This window comes from Coregonus clupeaformis, chromosome 3, assembly GCF_020615455.1.
Source record: "Coregonus clupeaformis isolate EN_2021a chromosome 3, ASM2061545v1, whole genome shotgun sequence".
NCBI lineage: Eukaryota > Metazoa > Chordata > Actinopteri > Salmoniformes > Salmonidae > Coregonus > Coregonus clupeaformis.
In genome coordinates this window covers 6,890,433-6,904,009 of record NC_059194.1, presented here as the reverse complement: position 1 = coordinate 6,904,009, position 13,577 = coordinate 6,890,433, and the positions used below count along the sequence as shown (strand labels likewise).

Sequence of the window (13,577 nt, the reverse complement as noted above, 5' to 3'; positions counted from 1 at the left end):
AACACCTTCTTCGCCCGACGTGATTAAGACATTTAAGCATGTTAACCCCCGCAAGGCTGCCGGCCCAGACGGCATCCCTAGCCGCGTCCTCAGAGCATGCGCAGACCAGCTGGCTGGTGTGTTCATGGACATATTCAATCTCTCCCTTTCCCAGTCTGCTGTTCCCACATGCTTCAAGATGGCCACCATTGTTCCTGTACCCAAGAAAGCAAAGGTAACTGAACTAAATGACTAACGCCCTGTAGCACTCACCTCTGTCATCATGAAGTGCTTTGAGAGACTAGTCAAGGATCATATCACCTCTACCTTCCCTGTCACCCTAGACCCACTTCAATTTGCTTACCGCCCAATAGATCCACAGACGATTCAATTGCCATCACACTGCACACTGCTCTATCCCATCTGGACAAGAGGAATACCTATGTAAGAATGCTGTTCATTGACTATAGCTCAGCATTCAACACCATAGTACCCTCCAAGCTCATCATTAAGCTCGAGGCCCTGGGTTTGAACCCCGCCCTGTGCAACTGGGTCCTGGACTTCCTGACAGGCCGCCCCCAGGTGGTGAAGGTAGGAAACAACATCTCCACTTCGCTGATCCTCAACACTGGGGCCCCACAAGGGTGCGTGCTCAGCCCCCTCCTGTACTCCCTGTTCACCCATGACTGCGTGGCCAAGCACACCTCCAACTCAATCATCAAGTGTGCAGACGACACAACAGTAGTAGGCTTGATTACCAACAATGACGAGACCGCCCTATGGGAGGAGGTGAGGGCTCTGGGAGTGTGGTGCCAGGAAAATAACCTCTCACTCAACATCAACAAAACAAAGGAGATGATCGTGGACTTCAGGAAACAGCAGAGGGTGCACCCCCCTATCCACATAGACGGGACCGCAGTGGAAAAGGTGGAAAGCTTCAAGTTCCTTGGCGTACACATCACCGACAAACTTAAATGGTCCACCCACGCAGACAGTGTGGTGAAGAAGGTGCACCAGAGCCTCTTCAACCTCAGGAGGCTGAAGACATTTGGCTTATCACCTAAAACCCTCACAAGCTTTTACAGATGCACAATTGAGAGCATCCTGTCGAGCTGCATCCCCGCCTGGTATGGCAACTGCACCGCCCACAACTGCAGGGCTCTCCAGAGGGTGGTGCGGTCTGCCGAACGCATTACCGGGGGCAAACTACCCGCCCTCCAAGACACATACAGCACCCGATGTCACAAAAAGATAATCAAGGACATCAACCACCCGAGCCACTGCCTGTTCACCCCGCTATCATCCAGAAGGCGAGGTCAGTACAGGTGCATCAAAGCTGGGACCGAGAGAATGAAAAACAGCTTCTATCTCAAGGCCATCAGACTGTTAAATAGCCATCACTAGCACATTAGAGGCTGCTGCTGCCTATTGAAATCACTGGCCACTTTAAGAAATGGAACACTAGTCACTTTAATAATGTTTACATATCTTGCACTACTCATCTCATATGTATAGACTGCTTTCTATTCTATAATATTATTCTGTATCTTAGTCCATGCCGCTCTGTCATTGCTTATGTCCATAAATATATATTCTTAAATCCCATTCCTTACTTTTTTGTATGTATTAGGTATATGTTGTGTAATTGTTAGATATTACTGCACTGTCGGAGCTAGAAGCACAAGCATTTCGCTACACCAACTATAACATCTGCTAAACACGTGTATGTTACAAATAAATTTGATTTGATTTGATCCACCCACTCCACCTACCCCCCATCCACCCACTCCTCCTACCCCCATCCACCCACTCTTCCTACCCCCATCCACCCACTCCCTCCTACCCCCATCCACCCACTCCACCTACCCCCCATCCACCCACTCTTCCTACCCCCATCCACCCACTCTTCCTACCCCCATCCACCCACTCCCTCCTACCCCATCCACCCACTCCTTCCTACCCCATCCACCCACTCTCCCTACCCCATCCACCTGCTCCCCCCTACCCCATCAACCCGCCACCCACCTCAACCACCCCCATCCACCCACCCACATCCACCCGCTCCCCATCCCCATCCACCCTCTCCCTCCTACCCCCATTCAACCCCCTACACAAATATTGCTGCTGTGATTGAACGCTGTGGTATTTCATCCAATAGATATGGGAGTTTATCAAAATTTGATTTGTTTTCTAATTCTTTGTTGGTCTGTGTAATCTGAGGGAAATATGTGTCTCTAATATGGTCATACATTTTGCAGGAGGTTAGGAAGTGCAGCTCAATTTCCACCTCATTTTGTGGGCAGTGTGCACATAGCCTGTCTACTCTTCTGCCTTGGGCAACCTTTCTCAATAGCAAGGCTATGCTCACTGAGTCTGTACATAGTCAAAGCTTTCCTTAATTTTGGGTCAGTCACAGTGGTCAGATATTCTGCCACTGTGCACTCTCTGTTTAGGGCCAAATAACATTCTAGTTTGCTCATCTTTTTTTTTTAACTAGGCAAGTTAGTTAAGAACAAATTCTTATTTACAATGATGGCCTACCAAAAGATAAAAGGCCTCCTGCGGGGACGGGGGCTGGGATAAAAAATTAAAGTATAGGACAAAACACACATCACGACAAGAGAGACACCACAACACTACATAAAGAGAGACCTAAGGCAACAACATAGCATGGCAGCAACACATAACAACACAGCATGGTAGCAACACCACATGACAACAACATGGTAGCAACACAACATGGCAGCAGCACAACATGGTAGCAGCACAAAACATGGTACAAACATTATTGGGCACAGACAAACATTATTGGGCAAATACAATTTTTTGCTAATTCTTTCCAATGTGTCAAATAATTGTCTTTTTGTTTTCTCATGATTTGGTTGGGTCTAATTGTGTTGCTGTCCTGGGGCTCTGTGGGGTCTGTTTGTGTTTGTGAACAGAGCCCCAGGATCAGCTTGCTTAGGGGACCCTTCTCCAGGTTCATCTCCCTGTAGGTGATGGCTTTGTTATGGAAGGTTTGGGAATCACTTCATTTTAGGTGGTTGTAGAATTTGGATTTTGATAATTAGCGGATATCGGCCTAATTCTGCTCTGCATGCATTATTTGGTGTTTTACGTTGTACACAGAGGATATTTTTGAAGAATTCTGTATGCAGAGTCTCAATTTGGTGTTTGTCCCATTTTGTGAATTCTTGGTTGGTGAGCGGACCCCAGACCTCACAACCATAAAGGGCAATGGGTTCTATAACTGATTCAAGTATTTTTAGCCAGATCCTAATTGGTATGTCAAATGTTATGTTCCCTTCTTGCCTTGTCTCTCAGATCATTCACAGATTTGTGGAAGTTACCTGTGGCGCTGATGTTTAGGCCGAGGTAGGTATAGTTTTTTGTGTGCTCTAGGGCAACGATGTCTAGATGGAATTCGTATTAGGCCTCCTGTAGCTCAGTTGGTAGCGCATGGCGCTTGCAACGCCAGGGTTGTGGGTTTGATTCCCAAGGGGGGCCAGTATGAAAAATGCATGCACTCACTAACTGTAAGTCACTCTGGATAAGAGCGTCTGCTAAATGACTATAATGTATAATGTATTTGTGGTCCTGGCAACTGGACCTTTTTTGGAACACCATTATTTTTGTCTAACTGCGATTTACTGTCAGGGCCCAGGACTGACAGAATCTGTGCAGAAGATCTAGGTACTGCTGTAGGCCCTCCTTGGTTGGGGACAGAAGCACCAGATCATCAGCAAACAGTAGACATTTGACTTCAGATTCTAGTAGGGTGAGGCCGGGTGCTGCTGACTGTTCTAGTGCCCTCGCCAATTCGTTGATACAGTTGAAGTTAGAAGTTTACATACACCTTAGCCAAAAATGTAAACTCAGTTTTTCACAATTCCTGACATTTAATCCTAGTAAAAATTCCCTGTCTTAGGTCAGTTAGGATCAACACTTTATTTTAAGAATGTGAAATGTCAGAATAATAGTAGAGAGAATGATTTATTTCAGCTTTTATTTTTTCATCACATTCCCATTGGGTCAGAAGTTTACATACACTCAATCAGTATTTGGTAGCATTGCCTTTAAATTGTTTAACTTGGGTCAAACGTTTCGGGTAGCCTTCCACAAGCTTCTCACAATAAGTTGGGTGAATTTTGGCCCATTCCTCCTGACAGAGCTGGTGTAACTGAGTCAGGTTTGTAGGCTCCTTGCTTGCACACGCTTTTTCAGTTCTGCCCACATATTTTCTATAGGATTGAGGTCAGGGCTTTGTGATGGCCACTCCAATACCTTGACTTTGTTGTCCTTAAGCCATTTTGCCACAACTTTGGAAGTATGCTTGGGGTCATTGTCCATTTGCGACCAAGCTTTAACTTCCTGACTGATGTCTTGAGATGTTGTTTCAATTTATCCACATAATTTTCCTTCCTCATGATGCCATCTATTTTGTGAAGTGCACCAGTCCCTCCTGCAGCAAAGCATACCCACAGCATGATGCTGCCACCCCCGTGCTTCACGGTTGGGATGGTGTTCTTCGGCTTGCAAGCCTTCCCCTTTTTTCTCCAAACATAATGATGGTCATTATGGCCAAACAGTTCTATTTTTGTTTCATCAGACCAGAGGTCATTTCTCCAAAAAGTACAATCTTTGTCCCCATGTGCAGTTGCAAACGGTAGTTTGGCTTTTCTATGGCAGTTTTGGAGCAGTGGCTTCTTCCTTGCTGAGCGGCCTTTCAGGTTATGTCGATATAGGACTCGTTTTACTGTGGATATAGATACTTTTGTACCTGTTTCCTCCAGCATCTTCACAAGGTCCTTTGCTGTTGTTCTGGAATTGATTTGTACAAAAGTAGCTTAGTCCATGCCGCTCTGTCATTGCTGAGACAGGGAGTACATTCATCTCTAGGAGACAGAACGTGTCTCCTTCCTGAGCGGTATGACGGCTGTGTGGTCCCATGGTGTTTATACTTGCGTATTATTGTTTGTACAGATGAACGTGGTACCTTCAGGTGTTTGGAAATTGCTCCCAAGGATGAACCAGACTTGTGGAGGTCTACAATTTTTTTTCTGAGGTCTTTGCTGATTTCTTTTGATTTTCCCATGATGTCAAGCAAAGAGGCACTGAGTTTGAAGGTAGGCCTTGAAATACATCCACAGGTACACCTCCAATTGACTCAAATGATGTCAATTAGCCTATCAGAAGCTTCTAAAGCCATGACATCATTTTATGGAATTTTCCAAGCTGTTTAAAGGCACAGTCAACTTAGTGTATGTAAACTTCTGACCCACTGGAATTGTGATACAGTGAATTATAAGTGAAATAATCGGTCTGTAAACAGTTATTGGAAAAATTGTACAAAGTAGATGTCCTAACCAACTTGCCAAAACGTTAGTTTGTTAACAAGAAATTTGTGGAGTGATTGAAAAACAAGTTTTAATGACAACCTGTCACGATCGTCTAGAACAGATGAAGACCAAGGCGCAGCGTTGCAGACGAACATACTGAACTTTATTATCTTCAGTGATAATAAGCACAACAAAACAACAAAACGATAACGTGACAGTTCACGGTCTAACACAAACCAACTCGAAACAAGATCCCACAAACACTAAGGGAAAACCGACAGTTTAAATATGGCTCCCAATCAGAGACAACCAGCCACAGCTGACACTCGTTGCCTCTGATTGGGAGTCACTCAGGCCAACAAAGAAATAAACAAACTAGAACTCCCAACAAAGAAATACAACACATAGAATGAACACACCCTGGCTCAACACATAGAGTCCCAGAGCCAGGGTGTGACAGTACCCCCCCTAAAGGCGCGGACTGCGACCGCGCCTCAACTAGAACAAAACAGGGGAGGGCTGGGTGGGCATTCCTCCTCGGCGGCGGTTCTGGCTCCGGGCTTGCCCACCACCCTCCAATAAACCCCCCATAGCGCCCCTGTTCCGGTCTGGCCCCGCTGGCTGGGGCTGAACTGGACGTAGCAGGAGCGGTTAGCTTCAGCTCCGTTGTGGAGCAGTTGACCGGTACCTGATTAGGCACCGGTGACCCAGGCACGGGTTGTGCTGGACTGACGACGCGCAACCCTGGCTTGGTGCGTGGAGCCGGAACGGGCCGGACCGGGCTGACGACTCGCACCCCTGGCTTGGTGCGTGGAGTAGGAACGGGCCGGACCGGGCTGACGATGCGCACCCCTGGCTTGGTGCGTGGAGCAGGGACAGGCCGGACCGGGCTGGCGACGCACACCGTAGGCTTGGTGCGTGGAGCAGGGACAGGCCGGACCGGGCTGGCGACGCACACCGTAGGCTTGGTGCGTGGAACAGGGACAGGCCGGACCGGGCTGGCGACGCACACCGTAGGCTTGGTGCGTGGAGCAGGGACAGGCCGGACCGGGCTGGCGACGCACACCGTAGGCTTGGTGCGTGGAGCAGGGACAGGCCGGACTGGGCTGGCGACGCACACCGTAGGCTTGGTGCGTGGAGCAGGGACAGGCCGGACCGGGCTGGCGACGCACACCGTAGGCTTGGTGCGTGGAGCAGGGACAGGCCGGACTGGGCTGGCGACGCACACCGTAGGCTTGGTGCGTGGAGCAGGGACAGGCCGAACCGGGCTGTGGAGACGGATAGGAGACCTGGAGTGAAGAGCGGCCACAACCCGTCCTGGCTGAATGCCTACCCTCACACACTCTGTGTGAGGCATCCGCACAGGACGTACAGGGCTGTGTACCCGTACTGGCATAACAGCACGTGACACTGGAGCAGGATATCCGGGACCGCGGAGAGGCATTGGAGACCACGAGCGTTGAGCCGGCACACTCCGTCCTGGCTGCATACCCACCTTCGCACGACACGTGCGGGGTGCTCGCACAGGACTATGCCGGACCACTCGTGGCACAGTACGCCGCTCCGCATACCGCGGAACCTGCCCCGCCCCATGCTGCCATGCCTGAGTACGGGAAGTTGGTTCCGCTCTCCATCCAGGCTCCGCCAACCTGCCTTCTGGCCCCCCTAACCCGGTGGCCTCCTCTCCAAATCGCCCTGTGGCAGCCTCCTGCTGCCCAGCCGCCCATGCCGTGTGCCCCCCCCTAAAAATTTTTTGGGGTTGCCTCTCGTCCGTCCGACGATGACACTGATGACGCCGCTGCTCCTCTCTCGCCAGGGCCTTAATCCTAGCCCATGGCCCTTTGCCCCCGAGCATGTCCTCCCAGGACCACGATTTGCCCACCTGGGCCATCGCCAACCTCTCCATCTCCTTTCCCGGCGCTTCCTCCCATGTCCAGTCTGCCTGCTCCTGGACACGCTGCTTGGTCCTTGTATGGTGGGATCTTCTGTCACGATCGTCTAGAACAGATGAAGACCAAGGCGCAGCGTTGCAGACGAACATACTGAACTTTATTATCTTCAGTGATAATAAGCACAACAAAACGATAACGTGACAGTTCACGGTCTAACACAAACCAACTCGAAACAAGATCCCACAAACACTAAGGGAAAACCGACAGTTTAAATATGGCTCCCAATCAGAGACAACCAGCCACAGCTGACACTCGTTGCCTCTGATTGGGAGTCACTCAGGCCAACAAAGAAATAAACAAACTAGAACTCCCAACAAAGAAATACAACACATAGAATGAACACACCCTGGCTCAACATATAGAGTCCCAGAGCCAGGGTGTGACACAACCTAAGTGTACAGTTGTGGTCAAAAGTTTTGAGAATGACACAAGTATTGGTCTTCACAAAGTTTGCTGCTTCAGTGTTTTTAGATATTTTTGTCATAAGTGTCAAAGGCTTTTATTGACAATTACATTAAGTTTATGCAAAGAGTCAATATTTGCAGTGTTGACCCTTCTTTTTCAAGACCTTTGCAATCCGCCCTGGCATGCTGTCAATTAACTTCTGGGCCACATCCTGACTGATGGCAGCCCATTCTTGCATAATCAATGCTTGGAGTTTGTCAGAATTTGTGGGGTTTTCTTTGTCCCCCACCTCTTGAGGATTGACCACAAGTTGTCAATGGGACTAAGGTTTGGGGAGTTTCCTGGCCATGGACCCAAAATGTCAATGTTTTGTTCCCCAAGCCACTTAGTTATCACTTTTGCATTATGGCAAGGTGCTCCATCATGCTGGAAAAGGCATTGTTCATCACCAAACAGTTATTGGATGGTTGGGAGAAGTTGCTCTCGGAGGATGTGTTGGTACCATTCTTTATTCATGGCTGTGTTCTTAGGCAAAATTGTGAGTGAGCCCACTCCCTTGGCTGAGAAGCAACCCCACACATGAATGGTCTCAGGATGCTTTACTGTTGGCATGGCACAGGACTGATGGTAGCGCTCACCTTGTCTTCTCCGGACAAGCTTTTTTCCGGATTCCCCAAACAATCGGAAAGGGGATTCATCAGAGAAAATGACTTTACCCCAGTACTCAGCAGTCCGATCCCTATACCTTTTGCAGAATATCAGTCTGTCCCTGATGTTTTTCCTGGAGAGACGTGGCTCTGCCCTTCTTGACACCAGGCCATCCTCCAAAAGTCTTCGCCTCACTGTGCGTGCAAATGAACTCACACCTGCCTGCTGCCATTCCTGAGCAAGCTCTGCACTGGTGGTGCCCCAATCCCGCAGCTGAATCAACTTTAGGAGATGGTCCTGGCGCTTGCTGGACTTTCTTGGGCACCCTGAAGCCTTCTACACAACAATTGAACCTCTCTCCTTGAAGTTCTTGATGATCGGTTGATTTAGGTGCAATCTTACTAGCAGCAATATCCTTGCCTGTGAAGCCCTTTTTGTGCAAAGCAATGATGACGGCGCGTGTTTCCTTGCAGGTAACCATAGTTAACAGAGGAAGAACAATGATTTCAAGCACCACCCTCCTTTTAAAACTTCCAGTCTGTTATTCTAACTCAATCAGCATGACAGAGTGATCTCCAGCCTTGTCCTCGTCAACACTCTCACCTGTGTTAACGAGAGAATCACTGACATGATGTCAGCTGGTCCTTTTGTGGCAGGGCTGAATTGCAGTGGACATTTTTTGGGGGGATTAAGTTCATATTCATGGCAAAGAGGGACTTTGCAATTAATTGCAATTGATCTGATCACTCTTCATAACATTCTGGAGTATATGCAAATTGCCATCATAAAAACTGAGGCAGCAGACTTTGTGAAAATTAATATTTGTGTCATTCTCAAAACTTTTGACCACGACTGTATGTAAACTTCCGACTTCAACTGTATGTTGAAGAGGGTGGGGCTTAAGCTGCATCCCTGTCTCACCCCATGGCCCTGTGGAAAGAAATGTGTGTGTCTTTTGCCAATTTTAACCACACAGTTGTTGTTTGTGTACATGGATTTTATAATGTTGTATGTTTTTCCCCCAACACCACTTTCCATCTTGTATAGCAGACCCTTATGCCAAATTGTGTCAAAAGCTTTTTTTGAAGTCAACAAAGTGTGAGAAGACTTTGCCTTTGTTTTGTTTGTTTGTCAATCAGGGTGTGCAGGGTGAATACATGGTCTGTCGTACGGTAATTTGGTAAAAAGCCAATTTGACATTTACTCAGTACATTGTTTTCACTGAGGAAATGTACAAGTCTGCTGTTGATGATAATGCAGTGGAATTTCCCAAGGTTGCTGTTGACACATATCCCACGGTAGTTATTGGGATCAAATTTGTCTCCACTTTTGTGAATTGGGGTTATCAGTCCTTGGTTCCAAATATTGGGGAAGATGCCAGAGCTGAGGATGATGTTACATTTCTGATCTGTATATTTGATAATTTCATGTAGGATACCATCAACACCACAGGCCTTTTTGGGTTGGAGGGTTTGTATTTTGTCCTGTAGTTCATTCAATGTAATTGGAGAATCCAGTGGGTTCTGGTAGTCTTTAATTTCTCTCTGTCTGTCTATATGGGGTAGCCTGAGGACGTGGTTACTTCTCTAACCCCTCTGGGTTTCCACACCACTCAGCATTGAGACGGCTTTACCTCATGCATAGACCTAATCTCAGCTTACGCTCAAATCCAGACGATGATACCTGGAACAGCATCGGCGTTATTAGTATGAGTTATTAGGACAATGATTATGATCTAAATATAGTTGTGGATGTTACTATTGTTGTCACTAATGAGGCAGTTTTCTTATACAGTGCATTCGTAAGGTATTCAGACCCCTTCCCTTTTTCCACATTTTGTTACGTTACAGCCTTATTCTAAAATGGAATGAATTCTTTTCCCCCCTCATCAATCTACACACAATACCCATAATGACAAAGTGAAAACAGGTTTTTAGACATTTTTGCAAATGCATTAAAAATTAAAAACAGAAGAAAAAAAAACATTTACATAAGTATTCAGACCCTTTGCTATGAGACTCCAAATTGAGCTCAGGTGCATCCTGTTTCCATTGATCATCCTTGAGATGTTTCTACAACTTGATTGGAGTCCACCTGTGGTAAATTCAATTAATTGGACATGATTTGGAAAGTCACACACCTATCTATATAAGGTCCCACAGTTGACAGTGCATGTCAGAGCAAAACCAAGCCAACCCAAGAGGTCGAAGGAATTGTCCGTAGAGCTCCGAGACAGGATGGTGTCAAGGGGGGAGGTGACCAAGGACCCGATGGTCACTCTGACAGAGCTCTAGAGTTCCTCTGTGGAGATGGGAGAACCTTCCAGAAGGACAACCATCTCTGCAGCACTCCAACAATCAGGCCTTTATGGTAGAGTGGCCAGAAGGAAGCCACTCCTCAGTAAAAGGCACATGACAGCCTGCTTGGAGTTTGCCAAAAGGCACCTAAAGGACTCTCAGACCATGCGAAACAAGATTGAACTCTTTAGCCTGAATGCCAAGCGTTCCATTTGGAGGAAACCTTGCACCATCCTTACGGTGAAGCATGGTGGTGGTAGCATCATGCTGTGGGGATGTTTTTCAGCAGCAGGGACTGGGAGACTGGTCAGGATCGAGGAAAAGATGAATGGAGCAAAGTACAGAGAGATCCTTGATGAAAACCTGCTCCAGAGCGCTCAGGACCTCAGACTGGGGCAAAGGGTCACCTTCCAACAGGACAATGATCCTAAGCACACAGCCAAGACAACGCAGGAGTGGCTTTGGGACAAGTCTCTGAATGTCCTTGAGTGGCCCAGCCAGAGCCCGGACTTGAACCCGATCTAACATCTCTGGAGAGACCTGAAAATAGCTGTGCAGCAACGCTCCCCATCAAACCTGACAGAGCTTGAGAGGATCTGCAGGTGTGCTAAGCTTGTAGCGTCATACACAAGAAGACTTGAGGCTGTAATCGCTGCCAAAGGTGCTTCAACAAAGTACTGAGTAAAGGGTCTGAATACTTATGTAAATATAATATTTCAATTTTTAATACATTTGCAAAAAATTTATAAAAACCTGTTTTTACTTTGTCATTATGTGTTATTGTGTGTAGATTGATGAGGGGAGAAAATACAATTTAATCAATTTCAGAATAAGGCTGTAACGTAACAAAATGTGGAAAAAGTAAAGGGGTCTGAATACGTTCCGAATGCACTGTATGTGCCTTGGTCTTCCAGGAAGAGCGGAAATGCCTTACCAATGTCACACTCAGCTCAATATAGGTCTAGGGGTTCTAAACAAATCTATCTGTTTACAATTTCAACTTCATCAGATGCAAGTATCATTGACAAAACCTACACTATTCCTTTACCAACCAGCATCCAAGTAGAGCCATTATTCTGGCCCATGATCTGAGCAAAAACATTAGAGTGCTGTCTAATTGCCACAGATCAGTGATGAAACGTTAGGCCTATGTCCTCCTTCCATGAAGATGCTCACTGTATATTTTAGGTCCAGTGTCTCTGTTTTGATTCACAGATGACAGACGCTTGCGTAACGAAACTGCTGGTACCCCCTGCTGCTACGCCGCTCTAGTTGGCTGACTGGATATGTACAAACTGACACGTCTAGCAACACCTCCAGGTGTGCTTATGAGGTTAGTCCTGTTATGAGGTAAAAGACCTGTCAATCACTCTGTATATTAATACTGGATTACATTCATTGTCAATCACGAACTAACACATATGCCTATCTGCCACGGACCTTCGAGGTAGCAAGGTGGTCAGTTAGTGGTGTGTAGGAGTGAGAGTTCGAATTTTTACATTTTCTTTTAAACCATTTAATTTTTTGCAGCTGCATACCAAAGACAATAAACTCTTTTTTTATACTGTGAAATGAAGGCATTGTCTGCTTGTTGATAAGAGGATTTCTAACAAACAAGGAGACTATTCAATAATTGAGTCGTAGAATTTTGTAAAGGTAAGCCGTCAAACTTTTGTTTGTCTACAGGTAAATTAACTTTTACATTGTGTCGTGAAAAAGGCAGGTCACCCAAAGCAGAAAAGACATAGTTGCAGTGAATCTAATTACCAGTATTTACAGTTCTATCAATCAAGTAACATCCCCAGGCGTGTTTATCTACCTAATTAAGCACTTATTTGATTGATTTGAAAATTTTACAATTAAGATACATGACACATTTACTTTAAATATGTTTAAATTAATAGCATGAGTTTGTGGCATGAAAACAGTTTAAATAACTTGTATTGGTACCATCCCCATGGCTGATTCCTCTCTCATCCTTTTTCCCTTTCTCACCTCCCCCTCTCTTACAATAATTGCCCATCTGGAATAAATCAAGTTGATTGAATTGAATTCTGTCCCTCCCTAGATGTTCCCCTGGTCAGCAGTGTTTTCTCTGGAGCCGAAGGTGCCTGGACAGCGTACGGCAGAAGAACTAGTCACCAACACTCTGATGCTGGAGCTGGGTGCCATGGTGAAGCGTACCGAACGTATTCGTCTGGAGAGGGTGACAAAAGAGGGCCGGCGCCGGCGCAGCTCTTCCTCCGCTGACTACAGCTGGCTGGCCACTGCCCCCAGCCACCAACCGTACGAGCTGACCCCCCGAGACCTGATAGACCTGCAGGACCTGTGTGCCAGGGTGCCACCGTCTCAGTGTGGCCCTGTCATTGTTAGGTGGGACTTTGTACCTTATGAGTGTCAGAGAGGTGTACGTACACCACATATCCTGAATGTCTCAGGTAGATCATTGAGATGGATTCATGATCATTCTCAACAGGTTCTTATGTCTTCAAAGTGAACTTGGGGCCACCTTTTTTCCCTTTGTCCCTTTATCAATATCAAGCAAACTCCTTTTTGACCTTTGCCCTCTACCCCAGGTTCAGGAATCTGGTGACGGAGATCGAGCCGGAGGTTCATGAGGTGGCTCGTCTGTTCCGCACGGTTCTCCGTGACTGTGTGGAGGGAGAAGAGGAGAATGAGGAGATGAGGATGAGGTCAGCCAACTGGGACAAACAACGCAGCAAGAGCCTATCTTTCGTAACCTTCCGCTCCAAGTTCCGCCCCGCTCCCTTCAGGGGCGGGGGCCTGGGCGGGTCACGCAGCAACCTGCAGGAGGAGTCGAGCTGGTACGAGGAGGACGAGGTAGAGCAGCAGGAGGGAGCAGCAAACGTGGCGAGAGCAGCCACGAAAGGGAGGAGTATGAGCATGCCTGATATCACCCCCATCGAACAGAGTGCACTTGGCTGAGGGAGAGAGCG

The 13,577-nt window shown here is 47.1% G+C and overlaps 1 protein-coding gene across 1 annotated transcript; it reads left to right on the top strand.

The window, feature by feature from the left end:
• Nucleotides 1-12,349: 12,349 nt before the first annotated feature.
• Nucleotides 12,350-13,566, top strand: zgc:162144 (RD3 domain-containing protein). The gene is made up of 2 exons (XM_045206450.1): nucleotides 12,350-12,993; nucleotides 13,197-13,566. Exons 1-2 carry the CDS (start codon nucleotides 12,689-12,691, stop codon nucleotides 13,564-13,566), a joined length of 675 nt encoding a protein of 224 aa, XP_045062385.1. The 5' UTR covers nucleotides 12,350-12,688.
• Nucleotides 13,567-13,577: the final 11 nt, after the last annotated feature.